This window comes from Pyrus communis, chromosome 6 (assembly GCF_963583255.1).
Source record: "Pyrus communis chromosome 6, drPyrComm1.1, whole genome shotgun sequence".
Taxonomy (NCBI): Eukaryota; Viridiplantae; Streptophyta; class Magnoliopsida; order Rosales; family Rosaceae; genus Pyrus; species Pyrus communis.
In genome coordinates, this window is record NC_084808.1 from 19251605 (window position 1) to 19271577 (window position 19973).

The following is a 19973-nucleotide window of genomic DNA, read 5'->3' on the forward strand; positions in this document are numbered from 1 at the left end:
ACTTCCCAGAAAATAAACATATGTACGTATGTATAAACATGCACAACATGCTCAAGGATATGCCAATCATGCTCAAGATATGCCATGCCAAAGCCTCAAAATGAATGTAAGTGCCCAGGTATAAATCATATCAACATCATAACATCTGGCAGCCGGAGTCACCTAACGTGACCTGTACGGCTGCATCTAGAGCTCAAATCTTAACTCTAAAACTGAACCTGCCCACGAGTCGGAACCACTCAAGGTGGTCTGTACGACAGGCCTGGGTGTAACATATATATATATATATACGCTCTAGTGCTACGATCACGTGAAGACTGTGCGACTAATCGCGGGTCACCTACGAGTCGGAACCACCTAATGTGGTCTGTACGACAGGCCTATGCACCTAACTTGGATCCAAGCTGAACGTGTGGTGCGGGAGGTGAACATCACGTGAAGGACTGTGCCCTACTCTGGGCGGGAGCACTAACACCGGGGGTGCAGGTTATGAGTTCTCTAGGCATCTCAAACCACTACTGAAACATAAACGTGAATGTCACTTACCTGGCACTTACCTGCGCGTCCACAGCACCCAATATGCATATGTATATGTATGCCACTAATAATGCATGCAATGATGCATAAACGATAATAATAAAGTGCATGGCATAATGTAAATAACCCTTTTTAATCAATTTCTGGGAATATAAATGTATACAGGTATATACGGAAAACAAAAGCCCACTCACTGGTATGTAGAAGGGTCGTAGCCCCCCTGCCTCGCGTGTGCACGCTCGTCCTCTGGGTACGTGTCACCTAGATGCGAAACAACTATAAAAACGTTAACTTTAAAGCACATAACCCGTTTCTCGTAATAACTTCTCATACATTGCTCAAAATGGACAAATGAATATACCAACGTGCTCTACACAACCTCAGGATCACAACCATAATTTTAAAATAATTTTTGGACCCCGCACGCGCCCCCACGCGCCAGCACAGGCACGGACCTACGCGCCCCCCACGCGCGGCCACGTGCCAGGCACACTGACGGTGTTAACAGACGCCGTCAGGAATATTTCGTTAAACTGACGGAATATTCCGTCAAATATAACCGGATGCCGTTACTGCCGTTAGGAATATTCCGTTAAACTTAACGGAATATTCTGGTTTCTTCTCCGGTCTACCCTCGCCGAACTCCGGTCGCCGGAAAACTGGGAAAAGTTTAAACTCACTATTCTCCTTCGTTTCTTAACCATTTTCTATGATTCTTGGACCAAAAGAAAGCCCTAAACTAGTAGAATCACGTTACACAAGTTTTAAGGGCTAAAACTAAGAGATTATACCTGTCCAAAAACTCCAAGCTCGGCCAACCTCGAACCAGGCCTTCCCGACGTCCAAAATCGTCCAACGAGCTACTCCGACGCTCCTGGGAACCTCACAAACACAACCACGAGCTCAGAAAACCCAAAAACTTAATGTACAAACTTTGCATGAACAGTACCCAAATCGGCCATTGATGAATCGACGTGAAAACCAAGGATTCCTCACCTGAAAATGGTATGGCTGAGCTCGCCTCGACCTCACGAGTCGAATGGTGTAGTTGGTTCCTTCGATCTGTGATGGTTTGAAGGTCCTTGGTGTGTCCGTACACTCACATAAGGAAGAAGAAGAAAGAAGGGAGAGAGAGAGACACGGGACAGGGATAGAGGGAGAGGGAGAGTGAGTCAGTGTGTGTGTGTGGCCCTCCACTTGCCACCACACACAAAATAACCCCACAACGTGACGAAAAACGTACTAGGGGCAAAATTGTAATTTCATACGTACGTTTTCGATAATTCCGGGACGGGATGTCACATTGGAGTATGGAGAAAGGGAATTTTGTGAAATGTCAAATGAATTTTTTTTCAATTTGTCATATGAACTCAAATTTTAAGCGATCTGTCATGTCAACTTTCTAAAATCTTTAATTTTGTATCTTATCTTAACTCCGTTAAGCTTTCTATCTAGCACAAAAAGGGGTTGAGCTGTGATTATTTGATGGTTTCCTATTCAAAAAAGGGGAAAGATATACACACTTTTTTATGTGTTTCAAATTGAAGATGGCTAAAAATATGGAAATTGTTATTGACATTCTAAAAATTTTATTTTGCACTTCAAACTTTTTATAATTAGAAAAAAAAAAACACTGGTAATGAGTGTAGATTGAAATTTCTAGAGTGCTAATAACAGTTCCCAAAAATATAGTCATTAAGGACTATCCAATCTATGGTAAAGTTGGATGAAATTTTTCATGTTGCCCTTGTTTGTGACAATGAGATTTTGATTCTTCTGCTTGTGGACTAATACTTTTTTATTATCATTGCAATGAAATATAAGAGATTGCCATGATTGACTACAACCTTTTTATGGACATCATGGACCACGTTGAATTCTCAAATCTTTCAATCAACTACAACTCCACTTTAGTAAGTCAAATGTACATTTTTGGTAGTTCACCATAAATATTTAATTAGTCAAAATTTAAGGGTTTAGAATAAAGGAAAACTAATGAAAAGTTCAAAAAACTTCCCTTTTAATGAAAAGTCATTTTTAAAGGTATAGTTAATAGTATCAATGAAATGTATAAATATGGTTTTTCGTTAAAAGTGGACAATACTGTGAGTGTTTTGTTAAAACTCCCTTAGAATAAAGAGAAGTCAAGAATTTATGAAAAGGAAATCTGAAAGAACTTTGAACATAAGTCATGTGCGAGGCACATTATTTATTTTATATGACAAATTAATGATTTCAGAAAATTAATATGACAAATCGCTTAAACTTAAGTTCATATGACAAATTGAAAAATGATGTATAAGTTAATTCGATATTACAAAATAAAAATCTCATTAAAAAAAGAGAGTTTCTCTCAATACTCTGGCATTCCAGAATTCTACAAGGTGACCATTCATGATTCCTTAACATGTCACTTCCGCTGTATCAAGAATTCAGTGTACTGATACCTCACTTGATCACGAGGAAGTTGTAACATAAAATAAAGTTGAGAGACGACCGTCGACTGCTGTTGTAACTTGTAAATGTAACAATGGAAGGTATAGATGCACGTTTGACTCACAACGCGATACAACTTTTAGGTGTTGGTGTGAGTGGGCAAATTTTCTTATGGTACCCCAGTTGGGAAATGCTTCGGGGCACCACTTTGCTAACTAATTACAGATGCACCTCCACTTCGATTGATCGATCCCAAACCGGCTGATGAGGGAAAGGAAATAAAGCCGATAGAATTTAGATGCTCAAGGTGTAGGCTGTGCGTTCAGTGTTGGTTTTATAACTTTTTATTTCATCATTCCCCCTTTTTGTTGTCTCTTCTAATTACGATTGGTTTTCTTTCTCCGCTTCTACTTAGTTTTCTAGGGTCGTCTCTTTTAACCAACTTAATGGAGTTGGTTTAGTGGAAAACGAGTAACAATTTGGAACTCCAATTCAAGTTTCAATCCTTACGAATGCATTTTTTCAGGATTACGAACTATGTTTTGGTGTATCGTTTGCCTCAAAGACAAAAATATGCTACCTCCTGATGTGGTACGGGAACTGCATAGAAAGGACATTGGTCTATTATCTATGAGTGATGGAATACCTCCTATGTTTTTAACTTTAAAAAAAAAAAAAAACCATATATAAATCATATATATTGTTTTCATACGAAGAATAAGACATAACTTAGAATTTGTATATTTTGTTAACTTGGTCTTAAAGTAATTACGCACTAAGTAAACTCAATAATTTGAGTCAACAAATCATTACCTCCTAATATAGAATAACGTTTCTAATAAGAAGAATAAACTCGAAATTTCGAGTTAACAGATCGTGGCTTCCTAATATTAAAAAAAAATCGAGCCCTTAGACCCAAAAGGGCATTCAAACCCAAAAAAAAAAAAAAAAAAAAAAAAAAAAGTTTGAGGCGATGACCCGGGAACCCGACCCATGAGGTACAGGACCAACGACCCAATTACACAGGAGCGGGAAATCACACTTTTCAATTGGCGGGAAATTCTGATGTTTCCCACCAACGCTTTTCTAAACCGCACATCTCAGTTTCCAAATCGGACGGCTGTAAACACATCTATTTAATAACCTCCTCCGCCCCGAAGCACACCCCTCTCGCAAAATTTTCAAAGGTTTCAACTTTTCATTATTTTTCGCCCAGGGGCTTCAAAAATCCAAAATTTAAAGCCGGCCCCTCTCTCTCTTCTCTTTTTATCTCTCACTCTTCTCCTCTTTCATCACGAAACCCTCGATCTGAGAAATTAACAACCGCCATGGCGAGAGCTTCGAAGCCGCAGGTTTCGTCCGACGAAGCCCTATCCAACGGCTCCAATTCGTCCGACGAAGAGCCGATCAACGACCAGGAGGAGGACGAGGTCGATGAGGAGGAGCTCGAAGCCGTGGCTCGCCCCGCTGACTCCGACGACGACGAGGTCGCCGCCGACGAGAACTCCCCTGGCTCCGACGATGACGTGCCGGTCGATGAGAACGACGATGATGGTTTGGATGAAGAAGAGGTATAACATTTATGATTTTGCCATCGCGGTAGTGTCTACGGTGGTGCTTTGTTCGTTCTTTTCACTGGATCTGAGTTGTGAGGTGTTACTGCTTGAATGTGCTTGGGTTGTTGCAAATTGAAATTTGGGAATTTGTTGAGCTAGGGTTTTGGCAGTCTAGGGATCGGTTACTCTTCCTCCTTTTTTGGGATAGAAGAATGATAACTTCTCAAAATTATTTATCTTTTGGTGGATAATAGTTCTCAATTGCATATTGTACTTGGGTTTGAGCCTTTAAGGTTTGCTGGTTTAAGTGCCAAAGCATTTCGGCACACCTTTTCTGACCAAAGGTTCTGTTTTTCATGCAGGATGATGAAGCTAATTTGAGTAATGCTGAAATTGGAAAACGTGAGAAGGCGAGGCTCAGAGACATGCAAAATATGAAGAGACAAAAGGTTCAGGAAATATTGGATGCACAAAATGCAGCCATTGAGGCTGACATGGTGAGTGCATTGGAAAGGTTAATACAGTGCTGCGTTTGTACTTGTTATTGGATATATAGTCCTTTTTATAAGGTAGCTGATATTTTTTGGTGTTGGTTTAATTGCAGAACAATAAGGGGAAGGGACGGTTGAAGTATCTTCTGCAGCAAACAGAGTTATTTGCCCATTTTGCTAAAGGTGACCCATCTGCATCTCAGAAGAAAGTGAAGGGAAAGTAAGTTCAATAATCATTGAAGAGTCTTGCGTATTCAATCTATACTATCATGTCATTGATTATTGTGTTCGGAAATTTATTTGCCTTGAAGAGATAAATAATTGAATTTTTGAGCCCGAATTTCTTTTGTTTAAAAAAGTAGGATGAATGCCTTTAATTGGTTATGATTATTGCATGAGTGAAGTAAGATTTTAAAAGTTCTTACGGGTGCTTACTTGTTTAATTACAAATTTAGAGGTCGCCATGCTTCCAAAATAACTGAAGAGGAAGAGGATGAAGAATGCCTTAAGGAGGAAGAAGATGGTTTGGCTGGGGCTGGAACCACACGGCTTTTGACACAACCTTCTTGTGAGAGATTTTTCTTAAATCTAGTTGATTTTCTCTAGCTTTCAGAAGGCTGTATTCAAATGACGTACTTCACAGTTTAAAGTTTAAGACTTGATTTTCCTTTTCCCTTTTGTTCAGGTATTCAGGGGAAGATGAGGGATTACCAACTGGCTGGATTGAACTGGCTCATACGACTCTATGAAAATGGTATAAATGGAATCCTTGCAGATGAAATGGTAAGCACCAATTTGCGGCTAATGGGGTTAAATCTTTCCTTTCTTCCATGTATTGAATTGTGTGAGCTGTCTTAATGATGAATATGTTTTGTTCTCTTCCATCAGGGGCTTGGTAAAACATTGCAAACCATCTCCTTATTGGGATACCTGCATGAGTTTAGAGGAATAACTGGTCCTCATATGGTAGTTGCTCCAAAGTCGACTCTTGGAAACTGGATGAATGAGATTCGGCGTTTCTGCCCCATCTTGCGTGCTGTGAAGTTTCTTGGTAATCCTGATGAAAGAGTAAGTCATTCTTGTGTGATTTGTATGGGCGAGTTATTTATGTTCTGGATACTGTGTTCAAGATTTCATTACTTTCTATATCTTGCAGAAGCATATACGTGAGGACCTGCTGGTTGCCGGGAATTTTGATGTATGTGTTACAAGTTTTGAAATGGCCATCAAAGAGAAGACCTGCTTACGCCGTTTTAGCTGGCGTTATATAATAATTGATGAAGCTCATCGTATCAAGAATGAGAATTCACTGCTTTCAAAAACAATGAGGCTGTATAATACTAACTTCCGCCTCCTAATTACGGGTACACCACTTCAGGTATGAATTCTGATCTTTCTTTGATTTTTAGGACATGCTACATGCTGGATTAATTTTGATTGATGATGTTTTATTTATGCTTATCTAGCATGACACTTGAAAATTTACAATCTTTTCTGCCTGGATGTAATTTTTGGAGGGTAACCTGTGTTAAATTTAATTTTAAAGTAGCAAGAATATTCCTTTTAAGCATGCTTGATTTTTTTTTTCTGCGGTTTACTTGCAGAATAATCTTCACGAACTATGGTCTCTGCTTAACTTTCTCCTGCCAGAGATATTTAGTTCTGCTGAAACTTTTGATGAATGGTTTCAAATATCTGGTGAGAACGACCAGCAAGAGGTTGTTCAACAGCTTCACAAGGTAGGCCTAACGGCATCTCAACGGTTGAGTACAGTATTTGGTCCTCCTGCTTTATGATTGTAATATCTCACCTTGATTTATTCTTCTTTAAGGTCCTCCGGCCATTTCTTCTTAGAAGGTTGAAGTCAGATGTTGAGAAAGGTTTGCCTCCGAAAAAAGAAACAATACTCAAAGTAGGTATGTCACAAATGCAGAAACAGTACTACAGGGCTTTATTACAAAAAGATCTTGAAGTTGTTAATGCTGGTGGAGAACGTAAGCGCCTTCTGAACATAGCAATGCAGCTTCGCAAGTGCTGTAATCATCCTTATCTTTTTCAAGGTGCTGAGCCCGGGCCTCCTTATACGACTGGAGACCATCTCATCACAAATGCTGGTAAGCTTGACATTTTAAAATTCATTGACCTTCATTGATGCATATTGTTTGTTTGATCATCAAACTCATCCTTGTTAAATTTTCAATTGTAGGTAAAATGGTTCTTTTGGATAAGTTGCTTCCAAAGTTAAAGGAGCGTGATTCTAGGGTCCTAATATTTTCACAGGTTAGTTCTCTTCTGTAAAATCATTATACTTTCATGTTGAGTGTAAGCAAATACATTGCAAGTTGCAGTGCATGCCCAGAGATGTATCTCAATTGTGTTATATGGTCCTTGGTTTAAATGTCAGATGACTAGGCTGCTAGATATCCTTGAAGATTATTTAATGTTACGGGGTTACCTGTATTGTCGGATTGATGGCAATACTGGCGGAGAAGATCGTGATGCTTCTATTGATGCCTTCAACAAGCCTGGAAGTGAGAAATTTGTATTTTTGCTATCGACCAGAGCTGGAGGACTTGGTATTAATCTTGCCACTGCAGATGTTGTCATCCTTTATGATAGTGATTGGTGAGCATCTTTATCATTTTCTTTGTACTGATAGTCATTGTTGTTCTGTCTGCATGTCTATGCCTCAGCTGTTTGATATGCTTTAACATGTGATGTGTTGTAGGAACCCTCAAGTTGATTTGCAAGCACAAGATCGTGCTCACAGGATTGGTCAAAAGAAAGAAGTTCAAGTGTTCCGGTTCTGCACTGAGGTATGAATGTGTTCTGATCTGAAACATTTCAAACTATGTAATGTTGGTATATGGGTAGTTCCTCACAGTGAATCGTTTACATTTGAAACAGTATACTATTGAAGAAAAAGTTATTGAGAGGGCTTATAAAAAGCTTGCTCTTGATGCTTTGGTGATTCAACAAGGGCGCTTAGCAGAGCAAAAAAGTAAGCAACTCAATTTTTTCTAAGATCTTTAAAATAAGCATATACACAAATTTATTCCCTTTAATTCTGTTCTTCTTGTATGCAGCTGTTAATAAAGATGAGTTACTTCAAATGGTGAGGTTTGGTGCTGAAATGGTCTTCAGTTCCAAGGATAGCACCATTACAGATGAGGACATAGATAGGATTATTGCTAAAGGAGAAGAGACAACTGCTGAGCTTGATGCAAAGATGAAAAAATTTACTGAAGATGCTATCAAATTTAAGATGGATGATAGTATGTTTGTCAATTTATTGTTATTGTCCTTTATCCATTTGATTATATTTTTGTTATTGCAATCGATGTTAAAATGGAAATTGCAATTTTCTAATGTTGGTGCTGTTTCTGCAGCTGCTGAATTGTATGACTTTGATGATGAAAAGGTTGGCATTATTCTTTTAATTTTCTTTTTCTGTCAAGTTTTTATGGTTATGGTATATTTCATTTGGCTTACCTTCATCTTTGTGATTTATAACTCATTTTATGTGTATCTTTTTACCTGATGAAGGATGACAAGCTTGATTTCAAGAAAATTGTTAGCGATAACTGGATTGAACCACCAAAAAGAGAGCGGAAGCGCAAGTACGGATTTTACCTGTCTGCCTCTTTACTTTGCATTTACTTGCTCCTAGTTTCTAATTCTGAATTTTTGTGCTTTCGTTATCAGTTACTCAGAGTCTGAATACTTTAAGCAAACAATGCGCCAAGGTGCTCCAGCAAAACCGAAAGAGCCTCGAATTCCACGCATGCCTCAATTGTAAGTGCCTCCGTATCCTAGCTGTTGACTGATTCTCATCTGTGTTGTGTTCTTTGACCTTTTAAAATGTTCAATAATATTTATGGTCTATTCTGCCTTTTTGTCTCTAGACATGATTTCCAATTTTTCAACACACAAAGGTTGAATGAGCTGTATGAAAAGGAAGTACGGTTCCTCATGGTATGTACAAGTGAACTCTTATTTTCATCTCTATTTATGGCTTGAGATGTATGCCTTTGCACCCTATTTATCTATCTTAATTCTATTGAAAAATTCACAGCAAACTCATCAGAAGAATCAGTTGAAAGATACAATAGAGGTGGAGGAACCAGAAGGTATTTATTGTTTTTCATATGAATCGAGTCCATGTGCTTTTGTGTTTTCTGCTATTCCATCTGCTAACTGCATGTACAAATGTTTAGAAGTTGGAGATCCCTTGACTGCTGAGGAGGTGGAAGAAAAGGAAAGCCTGTTAGAAGAGGCAAGTATAATATATGCTGCAAATGAGGTTCTCGTCAAGGTTTTCTTTATTGAGCTTTTTAATTGGTCAATTTCAGGGTTTCTCTACTTGGAGTAGAAGAGATTTTAATACCTTCATTAGGGGCTGTGAGAAGTATGGCCGTAATGATATAAAAAGCATTGCTGCCGAGATGGAAGGGAAAACAGAGGAGGAAGTTGAAAGATACGCAAAGGTTTTTAAAGAAAGATACAAGGAGTTAAATGGTAAGTGGTATCCAACAGTTGTGTGTTGTAGGGTTAGGTAGACAATGTCGTTGGTTAAGGTCCGAGGCTCTATTTGGAAATGTTGAAAGGCAGGATTTGGAATTGGTATCTTTAATTTAAACACACTATCTACATGCAACATGAATTGGTTTTAAATCTAAATAATCCGACCAAAAAACATGATTTTATTCCCGGTCGTCCAGGTATGAATTTCATATCATTCGACTGGCAAATCAGAAAAAAACCATACTTTGTAATTGAGCTGACTTGGGACGCTTATGTTTATATATGTACATTATACATACAATGTCCTTTGGTTTTGTTTAGCGAGCTGTTAAGATTTTGGAACCTTAGATTCCAAATTGTTGACTCTATTGGTGCTTTCAGATTATGATAGGATCATTAAGAACATTGAAAGAGGTGAGGCTAGAATTTCCCGCAAAGATGAGATCATGAAAGCCATTGGGAAGAAGTTGGATCGTTACAAGAATCCATGGCTGGAATTGAAAATCCAGTATGGTCAAAACAAGGGGAAGTTGTACAATGAAGAATGCGATCGTTTCATGGTACAGTTTGAGACTATAGCTTCTATTCTATACAAACTTCTGATTTTTGATGTTTAATCTCTAGTGGTTTTTCGTGTCTATTATACTACAGATATGCATGGTTCACAAACTTGGGTATGGGAATTGGGACGAATTGAAGGCAGAATTCCGCACATCACCTTTGTTTCGTTTTGATTGGTTTGTGAAGTCTCGCACAACTCAGGAACTCGCTAGGAGGTGTGATACATTAATTAGATTGGTTGAGAAAGAGAACCAAGAATATGATGAGAGGGAGAGACAGGCCCGCAAAGAGAAGAAGCTTGCTAAGGTTTGAAGGCACCAAATGCACACATTTGTTCTGTGCTTTATTTTTTGTTTTTCGTTCCTGGTCTAGTGCCAAGCTTGTTCTAAAGCAAATGTCCCAAATTAGCGAATGCGTTATCATGTATCATGTTTTGTTTCAGAGCATGACACCATCAAAGCGGGCCTTGGGTAGACAGCCAACTGAGAGCCCAAATTCTGGAAAGAAGAGGAAGCAATTAACCATGGATGATTATGTCAGCTCGGTATGTTTCTTTTGTCGAGTTGCAGAATTTGTCGATGTGTAATCTCCTTTTAAATGTTGGCTGATGGCTTGAATAATTGAAATTACTAATTTTTGCAGGGAAAGAGGAGGAAATGATCAAACATTAAGATCCTGGATGTTCTTGGGTGCTGAGACATCCAGATATTTCAGCATCGAAAAGCATGGAGCGTTAGAGTTTAGGCTTTTAGTTTCATTTTCACCCGATGTTTTTGGGATCACGGTCAGGCTTCAACATAACCTGTGGTCTTGGTAGCGCCCGTGATCTTATTGCGTAAGGGTTGGCTGAATTATAAAGATGTATAAACAAGTAGACTAGTTCTGATTTACACAATGTTTTGAACACCATGGATGTCATTCAATGAGATGTATCTTTGGTAATTCTTTCCGTCTGCACTTGCAGTAAATATTTCTTTTCCTGAGGGCAGGAAGCTTGATTTATACTATTATCGTGTGACTTTTGTCTTGCACTCAAGTTTGAATCTTTGCCGTAGTTTTTAATGGCGTAGGCTTTTATGGGGACAAACATCAATTGTTTGATAATACCAGCAGACGTGAGTTTAGTCAGGTTGGCTGCCGACCAGGAGGGCCTCTCTTGTCGATGGTTTTCCGGCAAGGGTTTGGAGGTCTAATTAGAATGTTGTTAAGTGGTAACCATAGAGGTTGCGATAACTTAAGCAAAAGCAGAGCATGAAAACCAATATTTTGCAGTAGCATTTTTGTAAGTTGAAAAACGAAGACGATGAAAAAACACAAAGAAAGTGAAAATAGCTTCACAAAAAGGAGGGAATTTTACATGGGATCAAACGTTTCTGTATAGGCCGAAAACATGACTCAGAAATCCATCCATACACGAGATTGTATGACAGTACAAAGATGTAACATCATCATCCAAACCAAACTCACTAATTCCCCAAAATGTACAGGCTACACATCATATGGGGCAAAAATTACACATCATTCCGACAACTCTCCCTCCTGTAATACGAGCATCGGAAAATTAATACAAAAGACCAAAATGTTGCATACAACCATTCTGTTGTCGGGCGCTACCCGAAAATCATTAAACTACCCCCATTCCTCCAATCCCTTTCTCTTACCGTGTTTCTTCCTTCATCGCAATACCTGAGCATTCAGTTTCCATACTCAACTACAAGAATGATATCACAAGCAAACGGTAGCCAAAGCCGGAGGATGACAGAGCACGTATTCCCTCAGTGAGCATGGACACCAATATGTAAAGGATGAATCTAGCTCTTGCAATTTCTCTTTCATCGCAATGTTCCCCCAGTAAATTACAACACATTTTTCCTCGGAAGAAAATTTTACTTGCGTTGTTGCTGCATTCACTCATTTGTACCGTCAAAGCTACCCATCGCATTTGCTCGCTTCTTTTCTCTCCAATTTTCGCCCCAAACCTTTGCCTCAGCCACTGCACGTTCTCTATCTAGATCACGGTTTCTTGGAGTTTCCCGTGCTCTCCCAGCACTTTGTGGGCTGTCTCTCTGAGACTCTTGTCGTTCCAACCCATCTAAACCCCATCTTCTCCCAGACCCAGTGCCAGTTTCAATCCTCCCTAATTCTACGCCGGTATTCAAGTCCCTATTTGGGTCTCTTTTTCTGAAATCAGGTGAGTTTTTATGCGTAGCAGGAGAACCATGTCGCCCACCACGTACATATTCATCTGGGCTATCTAGCCCATCTCCCATGTTCCTTCGTTCATCCCTGTGCCTAGGGGTAGATGAACCACCTCTGTTGCTAGGAGTAGTGGCTGCATTTGGATCATATGTTTGGGAGGCTAAGTACGTGAGAGCAGTCACAACATCCCCTATTAGAGGCCTTGTAGCCGCTTGTTCCTGCAAACACATGGCTGCAACAGCAAGAGCTTGGTAGAGCCCTCGCATTGGGTAACGGCCTTGCAATAGTGGATCAGCCATTTTCGGGAACTTCCTACGATCCTTGAAAAGTGGCCGTGCCTGTAAACCGAAGATCCACAAAATGAAAAGACGAAAACAAAGGAAAGCGCTTCAAGTGAATTCGCGGAGTCATAAAAACTTAACTAAAGAAATATCGACAACTAAAATTCTAAAAATGACAAATGCATACTTACCCATGCAACAAGATTATGCTCTCCAGGACCTCGGTCATTATCAATGGCTTTTCTCCCTGTAATAAGTTCAAGGAAGACGACTCCAAAACTGTAGACATCAGACTTCAGAGTGAGTTGGCCAGTCATAGCATATTCTGGAGCACAGTAGCCATATGTTCCCATCACACGGGTGGACACGTGCGTCTTGTCACCAACGGGACCTAGTTTTGCAAGCCCAAAATCAGATAACTTTGGGTGAAAGCCCTCGTCAAGAAGGATGTTTGACGACTTCAAGTCTCTGTATATGACGGGAGGGTTTGCTTTATCATGCAAGTATTCCAAACCCTTAGCTGCACCAGCTGCAATCTTCATTCTTGTATTCCAGTCCAGGGGCTCCTTGTCTGATGGAAGATCTGAACAAGTAAAAGAGAAGCAATCTGGATGATTTAAAGCAATTTTACGCATAGAAAACAAACTTCAGATTTGTAAGTAATAAAGAGATTTGAAGGGAGAAGAAATTGTTCAAGAAAAAAAGGGATAATGATACTGCAAAATTAGGGTTTTGGTGATAAGACTGAGCACAATATTTACTGGTGCTTCTCGGTGCACTTAATTAACTAGTACTTAGATCTCCACATATTCGGGGTATGGCATCAAACACAAAAACTTCCCTCTATTTCTAGAACCCTAGCAGTTGTACGAGAGACAGGTAATTAATGGTTGACTTGTAGTAGAATCAAATAAGAATGACCTGACACATGTGTCAATGAAGTGATTTGTACATGTGAAATGTAGGAATAGCGGCATATGTATGCGCATTCTTCCATATCATCATTGAATCATATCCTCCCTTCGAATGTTAGATGTTAGAAAAGTAATCAGTTTGCAGCAAAGGCCAGTAACCGTCAATTAACATATTCTTTCTTTAACATAGAAGTATTTAGTCGTTCACTTGTTAGTACTGTGAAAGGTTTCCTAGGGATACTTAGTAAACTTGAACCCAGGTCTTGATAGTTGACCATCAGAAGAGCAGTTCATATCGTTGGAGCAGGTCTTGATAGGATTCTGTACATATCCCATGTGCATCACAGTGCGCCTTTCTTAGCCTACTAGTATCCTAAATGTACACATTCCATGGACTGACAAATATGAAAAATATGAAATTTGGAACTTTCACTACTCAAAACAAGCCTAGAACTACAACAGAAACACAATGCCACGCCAATGCAATAAACCCAAAGAGCTATTCCAGAAGTCATAAGCCAATGAGGAGCTAGATGGCTAGATTACAGAACTTAGAATTATAAAGCATTCCCATATCTTCTCCAATAATTTTTTTTATCACTGGCTTTTCTGATTTGAATCCCGCAACTCACTATGGAAAGCATAATCAAATATGAAAACAATGCACAACAACACTATGACTTTGACCAAAAAAGGAACTCATGCAGCGTAACCAAGGGATTATGCTAGCAGTTGAGTGTGGAGCCGAAGACGGAATAGTAAAATAAATAGCAGGAACGACTAATTAAGTAATTAATCATCACTCATCAGCATTCCCATCTACTTCAGTGACGGTAATCTATTATAGCTGAATCCCTGATTAACTCTTGTTTCATGTGAGAAATGTTGCCATAAAAGAAACCCTAAAATCCTAGTGCAAGATCATAAGATCGCCTTAAGGAAACTAACATTCGTGGACTAACACAGGCAGAACAAGTTATCGAGAATATGTATTTAATATAAGATGCATCACCACTAAAAAAGGAAGAGTCATTATCTTTTTCTATGGTAAAAAGAGAAATTCAATCTGACCGTGTAAATGATCCTCCAAGGATCCCAATGGCATAAACTCATAAACAAGGAGGCGTTGATCCCCATCAGCGCAATAGCCTATCAAGTTGACAAGGTTTGGGTGATGCAGAAGGCTGAGCATAAGAACCTCCACCAAAAACTCTCGATTTCCTTGAAGGCCATTCCGGTCAAGTTGTTTCACGGCAACTACCTGGCAACAAATAATTCCATAGGGGACATCTATCATGGACTAGATATAAAATTAGCAATTGACGTTACAAATAAATTCTGCACATCATCTTTGGAAAATGCAAAATGTGCTAAAATGCTTAATAAGTTCCTAAATCTTACAGATTGTATAAATGACTCAGAAAAACACTTAAACATGCTTTGATGATGTTTCTTCATTTAATTCCAAACCAATCAACCTACCTGTCCTGTGCTCTCCAAGCGACCTTTATAGACGTGTCCAAAACCACCTTCACCCAACAAACATTCTGGCCTAAAATTCTTCGTTGCAGCTGCGAGCTCTCGGAAGGTAAATGTCTGTGCAGCAATGTGTGCTGTCGAGCCATCTTTTGGAATAGGTGGCTCCTTCTTGGGATCAGAACCATTCCGAGCCTTTTTGTCTGCAAAAGGAGCAAAGAAGTTAAAAAGGCCTTTGGTTAACAATGAAACTAGATACACAGGAGCCAAGATACCATCTTCCTTAAGTTATAGAAACTATTCAGTAGCGTAACGGACATTCATAAATATGGGAAGAAAGAAAGAAAAAAAGAGGAAGGATAATGGTTGAACCGGCCTATATGTTACTTCAATGCAAATGCAGAAGCAAACACCTCAGAATCAAATTCCTAACAACGACAATTACTCCATGCTGTTGCACACATAAAATGTCACAACAGTTATTCCATGAACATGTCAATTTAAAGCTTAAAACATGAAATCTAAATTTTTGTTACTTTTAACTTATCAGAATCTCTCTCTCACTCACATTTGAAAGTCAAAGAATGAACACGAAACGCTATAAACCGAAAGAAAAATGCTCGAAACTTCAAGAACTAATCGTAGATCTCCATCAAGTTCAAATTCAAACAACACATACGAGAAAATCAACAAACAAGGAATTACTCCAACAGAGAAACCATAAAAACCCCAATTACCAAACCAACCAAAACCATCCAACAACCACAGATGCATCAGATCAACCCAATTACAAATTCTACCAGCAACCCATGATTACAAAACACCATAAAACCCAAAAAAGAAATCACAAAATTCAGCACAACCACAATCCACCAATCAAAAACCAAAGAAACCCTGAAAAAAAAAAACAATTCTGAAAAAATAAAAAATTGGAGAGAAATTTTCACCAGAGCTAACTCTTGTAACACGGTGAGACTGAGCAGCTGAGCCTTCTTTAATTGATGAGTCCTTCCTGGTCACTTCCTTGACACCACCACCACCACCACCACCACTGCCCTCTTTGTTTTTGGATGACCCAAAACAAGGAAAGCACCCACCCATATCAAAACTCCAAGCAAAAAATCAAAAGCCTCCCAACAAAAAGTTCAAAACTTTTTCAACAATCACTCATCAGTCATCACCTACCTTCTTCCCCACAGTCCACACACACAACCCCATCTCACAATTCCAATCAAAATTTCAAAATTCACCCACTTTCTCCCTCTCTCTCTCTCCCTTTCCCTCTCCCTCTCTCTCTAGGATTCCAAGTGGCCATTTAAGGGGAAGATCGAGACCAACATATCTGAAGAAGCAGATGAACAAATCGAAGAAAAAAAGCTGGTGTGGTCCTGTGGTGTAAGAAGAGAAGGTAAAGAAAAAGAAGACCCCCACGAAAAAAATAATACGAGTTAAAAATATATGTAAAATAAGCGGACCAACAATAACGAAATAATATATCTCAAAACAAACAATACTAAATAATAAGAGGGGTGATTAACTTTTAATTAATTATGGAATTATGTAGTCATCAGGAGCTAAATACTCATACGTAATGTTAATCTCTTGGAAGAATAAGAAGATGCCCTGATGCCACCAAGAAAAAAGAAATTAATCTTTTTATTTTTTTATTTTTTTGACTTTGTGATTTTTTGGTATAGATAATTTTAATAAATACTAAGAACTCATGTAACATATTGTTTTATTTAATGTATTATAATAAAGCTTGATGAAAATTAACATGCCTCTCTCAAGGGCACCGCTAGAGCAGTTGCCCCGACTGAAATTTTGTATAGAAAAAAAAAATCTCGATGCTTACGGTACTTTAATCGACTAGTTGAAAATTTTAAAATAATATAATAAGCTTTTATTAAGAAAATATGTAGAAATTGGCTTAACGAAATTTGAGTTGAAAAAAAAAAACCATAAAACTATAGAAGAAATTCAAATAATAACTTATTTTTCTTCTCTCAAATACAAGTAGAGATTAATGTCCTTTAACTAAAGAAAATTTTGAGATCTGCCTCCCTTGAGAGTAAATTTGATAAGTTTAAATTCATATATGATAATTTTTAATGGTCAAATATATACACTAAAATTCATATAATATATAATTTTTTACATGCCTAACTTTTTAAAATTAATTAAAAATATGTAAATCCTATATATTATAATATATTTTTGTTAATAAATATATTATAATTTAAATAAAATAATAACGATACTTCATCGAATTCCGACTGCATTGAAAAACGGTACTTGGACGGACGTCAAAATTAACCAATGTACTAATAATAATCATAATCACGGTCGGGAATGTGGGACCCACCTTTCCGATGGATGTGCATCCACACGATTCTTAACACATGTACTATAATTAGTTACGCAGAGACTTTGGGTAGAGAAGAGGGCTGCTATCCGGTGCGGTAGGGACTGTCTTATTGTTCGTGATGTTGGGGTTTGAGCCTTTGGATGGAGAGATGGTGATGGGTTGCTCCTCTCTAGTGGATAAAAGGTGTGACGTCATGGTGTTTTATCCAACCTTGTCGGGGGAGGGAGGAGGATTCTCTACCCTCCTAATTTCTCTACCCTTCCATGCCCTCCTATTTGGACGGTCACGGTTAAGGCATTTCAACATCTTATATTGATTTTTTTTATAGAGATAATAAGACAAAAATCAATGTGTGAGAGGAGGGGATGAAAAGGGACGAGAATAGGAGGATAGAGAATCCTCTTTCGTGGGGTAGAGATCAAAGTAGCATTACATTTCTGACAATTTCTTAAAATTTGAAAAACCAAATACAATATAAGTAATCGTATCCTACATTTCAAACTTTCTATATTTGAAAAGAAAAATACATTTATGAGGAGTGTAAAATAAGATTTTTGAAATGCCAATAACACTTCCTTATGAGACATGTTAAACTTTTTTTTAAACAGTGAGACTTTCTATTAACTCTTTGAATTGATGGCATGAGTCTTGGCGTGCTCTCGCTTCAACGATTTTTGATTGCGAAATCGGATTCCAATCAACGCCACTTCAAAAAGATACAAACTACGAAATCGAAAAGAGATAGAGGGAGACCTACCAAACCAAAAACAAAAATTGTGGGAATTGGGCTCGAAGTTTAGGTGGTGGTTTGCAGGTTTGTTGGGTTGCAGACAGGGTGTCGGCGCGTGGGGTTTGAGATGGGAGCGGCCTTGTGCGGAATGGAAAAGGGGAAGAATGATAGGGAACAGAGAGAATTTCCAGTTTTTCAATTTTTTTTTCTTTTTCAAAATTGGTTAGCAATTTAATTATATGGCTACCTAGAAAAATTTGACTGACACATCATTACAAATGTATGATTTATATTTACCGCATCATTACTTAACAATTAAATTAACAAAATTATGAAATTACAGAGAAATAAAAGTAAATATATGATATTGAAATATTATAAAGATATTGTATGAAGTTGCAACTGCATCCAAATTTAAAATGATAAAATGTAATTCACCCTTTTATTTAATAAAGATGAACTGATTAGTGTCTGTTGTAACTTGGAATGGGCCAGTAAAACTATTAATGTCTTTTTTAATTTTTTTTTTCTGGTCAAATAAACCAACAACTATTGCCTAACATCCCTACCGCAACCCAATTAGTCTGACTCAAAATTAATAAAATTATTTGGTAAGAGAAGAAAAATTATGAGTTCACAAATAGGGGGTGATGAATTCAAATGTGAGTAAAAAGGTCAAAAGGAAGATATTTTGTTTTATGAGACTTTTTGTCTATTGCTTTTAGGAGCTGGAATTTGAATTGTTTACCATTTAATTAAATTGTCATTTCATGATATTATACAGACGCGGATTCATAATGTCATTCTTTTATATAATTTTTTATACACGTTTCGATAGAATTTATTTTATAATGTATTTTAACGATTCGTATCATTTGTATTTTAGAACATTATTCACATATCATTTTACAAAAAATTAGACAAATATAAAATCATAAAGATATTCATTTATAATGAAGAAAAGGAATAAATACGATTCTATAACCCAATGGTCATATGGTTTCAGATTTCAATGATTATTGGTAGACATGATTTTTGAGGAAAGATCTAAAAGATAATCGGTTCGCATTATGGAAATACATTACGAAGTGGACCCTATAAAAACGTGTGTCAAAAATTGTGCAAAAAACTGATGTTACGAATCCATCCTTTATAATATATAGTTTAATCTAAAAATAAAATTAAAAAAAAAAAAAAAAAAAAGTCTAGCCCACTAACCAAACTTTTGAGCATTTAGCAATTCCCATGACACAAAATGGATAAATTTTTGTTTGTGTCAAGAATACGGTCACGTGATATTAACTGTTACATATTATAATTTGAGTGGAATGAAAATACCACGTAGCCGAAGATATAAATACAATAAAAAATTCCTCCACCGAACAAGCATGCTTCATAATCTGCTAGAGTAATTAGGGTATACAAAAAACAGTTTTTGAACATGTAGACAAAATGTTTGCTTCTTTCTTTCTCTACTTCAAGTTCAATTCAACTCATATAATTATCCCACCTAACCCCAATATGCACCCATAGACCTCAATCCTCGTAGCCATTAGCTAAAAGCTGAACGTATTGGCACTACCTACGGCTGTGAGGGTGTGAGCCTCTGCAGACTTAACAAGGACGCACCAAACTGCATGTGCTGATGTTCAGCAATAACCAATAAGCTTAGTTGATCACCCAACATACACAGTCACACTGCTAATGTCAAATACACTACACGATTTGCCTCAATGAGCACCCACCAATCTAGGGACCTTTCCAGACTTCTACTGATAAAACGAAATTTCATATGCACTGATGTATGGGTTGCAACGTTGGACGCTTGGATTGGCATAGAGTGTGTTGTGAAAAACTCAGGGTAGACTCCGAAGCCTTAAATTATTCTTTTGAAAATTAC

General features: G+C 37.8%; 2 protein-coding genes across 2 annotated transcripts; one reads left to right on the forward strand and one right to left on the reverse strand.

Annotated features, from left to right (window-relative positions):
* Positions 1-4184: 4184 nt before the first annotated feature.
* On the forward strand, positions 4185-11045 carry LOC137737411 (ISWI chromatin-remodeling complex ATPase CHR11). The gene is made up of 25 exons (XM_068476870.1): positions 4185-4544; positions 4892-5026; positions 5134-5240; positions 5476-5588; positions 5706-5803; positions 5909-6088; positions 6177-6398; positions 6625-6759; positions 6852-7134; positions 7227-7300; positions 7425-7645; positions 7749-7836; positions 7928-8021; positions 8107-8295; positions 8410-8441; positions 8567-8640; positions 8726-8815; positions 8926-8995; positions 9096-9150; positions 9238-9296; positions 9373-9538; positions 9926-10104; positions 10196-10411; positions 10548-10649; positions 10748-11045. Exons 1-25 carry the CDS (start codon positions 4302-4304, stop codon positions 10763-10765), a joined length of 3243 nt encoding a protein of 1080 aa, XP_068332971.1. The 5' UTR covers positions 4185-4301; the 3' UTR covers positions 10766-11045.
* A 364-nt stretch (positions 11046-11409) lies between these two features.
* Positions 11410-16423, reverse strand: LOC137737412 (serine/threonine-protein kinase PBL27-like). The gene is made up of 5 exons (XM_068476871.1): positions 15923-16423; positions 14978-15178; positions 14571-14756; positions 12777-13168; positions 11410-12642 (listed from the first exon to the last, which is right to left on the reverse strand). The coding sequence occupies exons 1-5, from the start codon at positions 16074-16076 to the stop codon at positions 12013-12015; spliced, it is 1563 nt and encodes a 520-aa protein (XP_068332972.1). The 5' UTR covers positions 16077-16423; the 3' UTR covers positions 11410-12012.
* Between the last annotated feature and the right edge of the window lie 3550 nt (positions 16424-19973).

Coding starts and splice junctions, on each gene's coding strand:
- LOC137737411 (XM_068476870.1), top strand. CDS start 4,302: ATGGCGAGAGCTTCGAAGCCGCAGGTTTCGTCCGACGAAGCCCTATCC. Junction 7,135..7,226: donor CCATCTCATCACAAATGCTG/GTAAGCTTGACA, acceptor TTTCAATTGTAG/GTAAAATGGTTCTTTTGGAT. Junction 7,646..7,748: donor ATCCTTTATGATAGTGATTG/GTGAGCATCTTT, acceptor GATGTGTTGTAG/GAACCCTCAAGTTGATTTGC.
- LOC137737412 (XM_068476871.1), bottom strand. CDS start 16,076: ATGGGTGGGTGCTTTCCTTGTTTTGGGTCATCCAAAAACAAAGAGGGC. Junction 13,169..14,570: donor CTTGGAGGATCATTTACACG/GTCAGATTGAAT, acceptor TTACTTGTTCAG/ATCTTCCATCAGACAAGGAG. Junction 12,643..12,776: donor AGCATAATCTTGTTGCATGG/GTAAGTATGCAT, acceptor TTCGGTTTACAG/GCACGGCCACTTTTCAAGGA.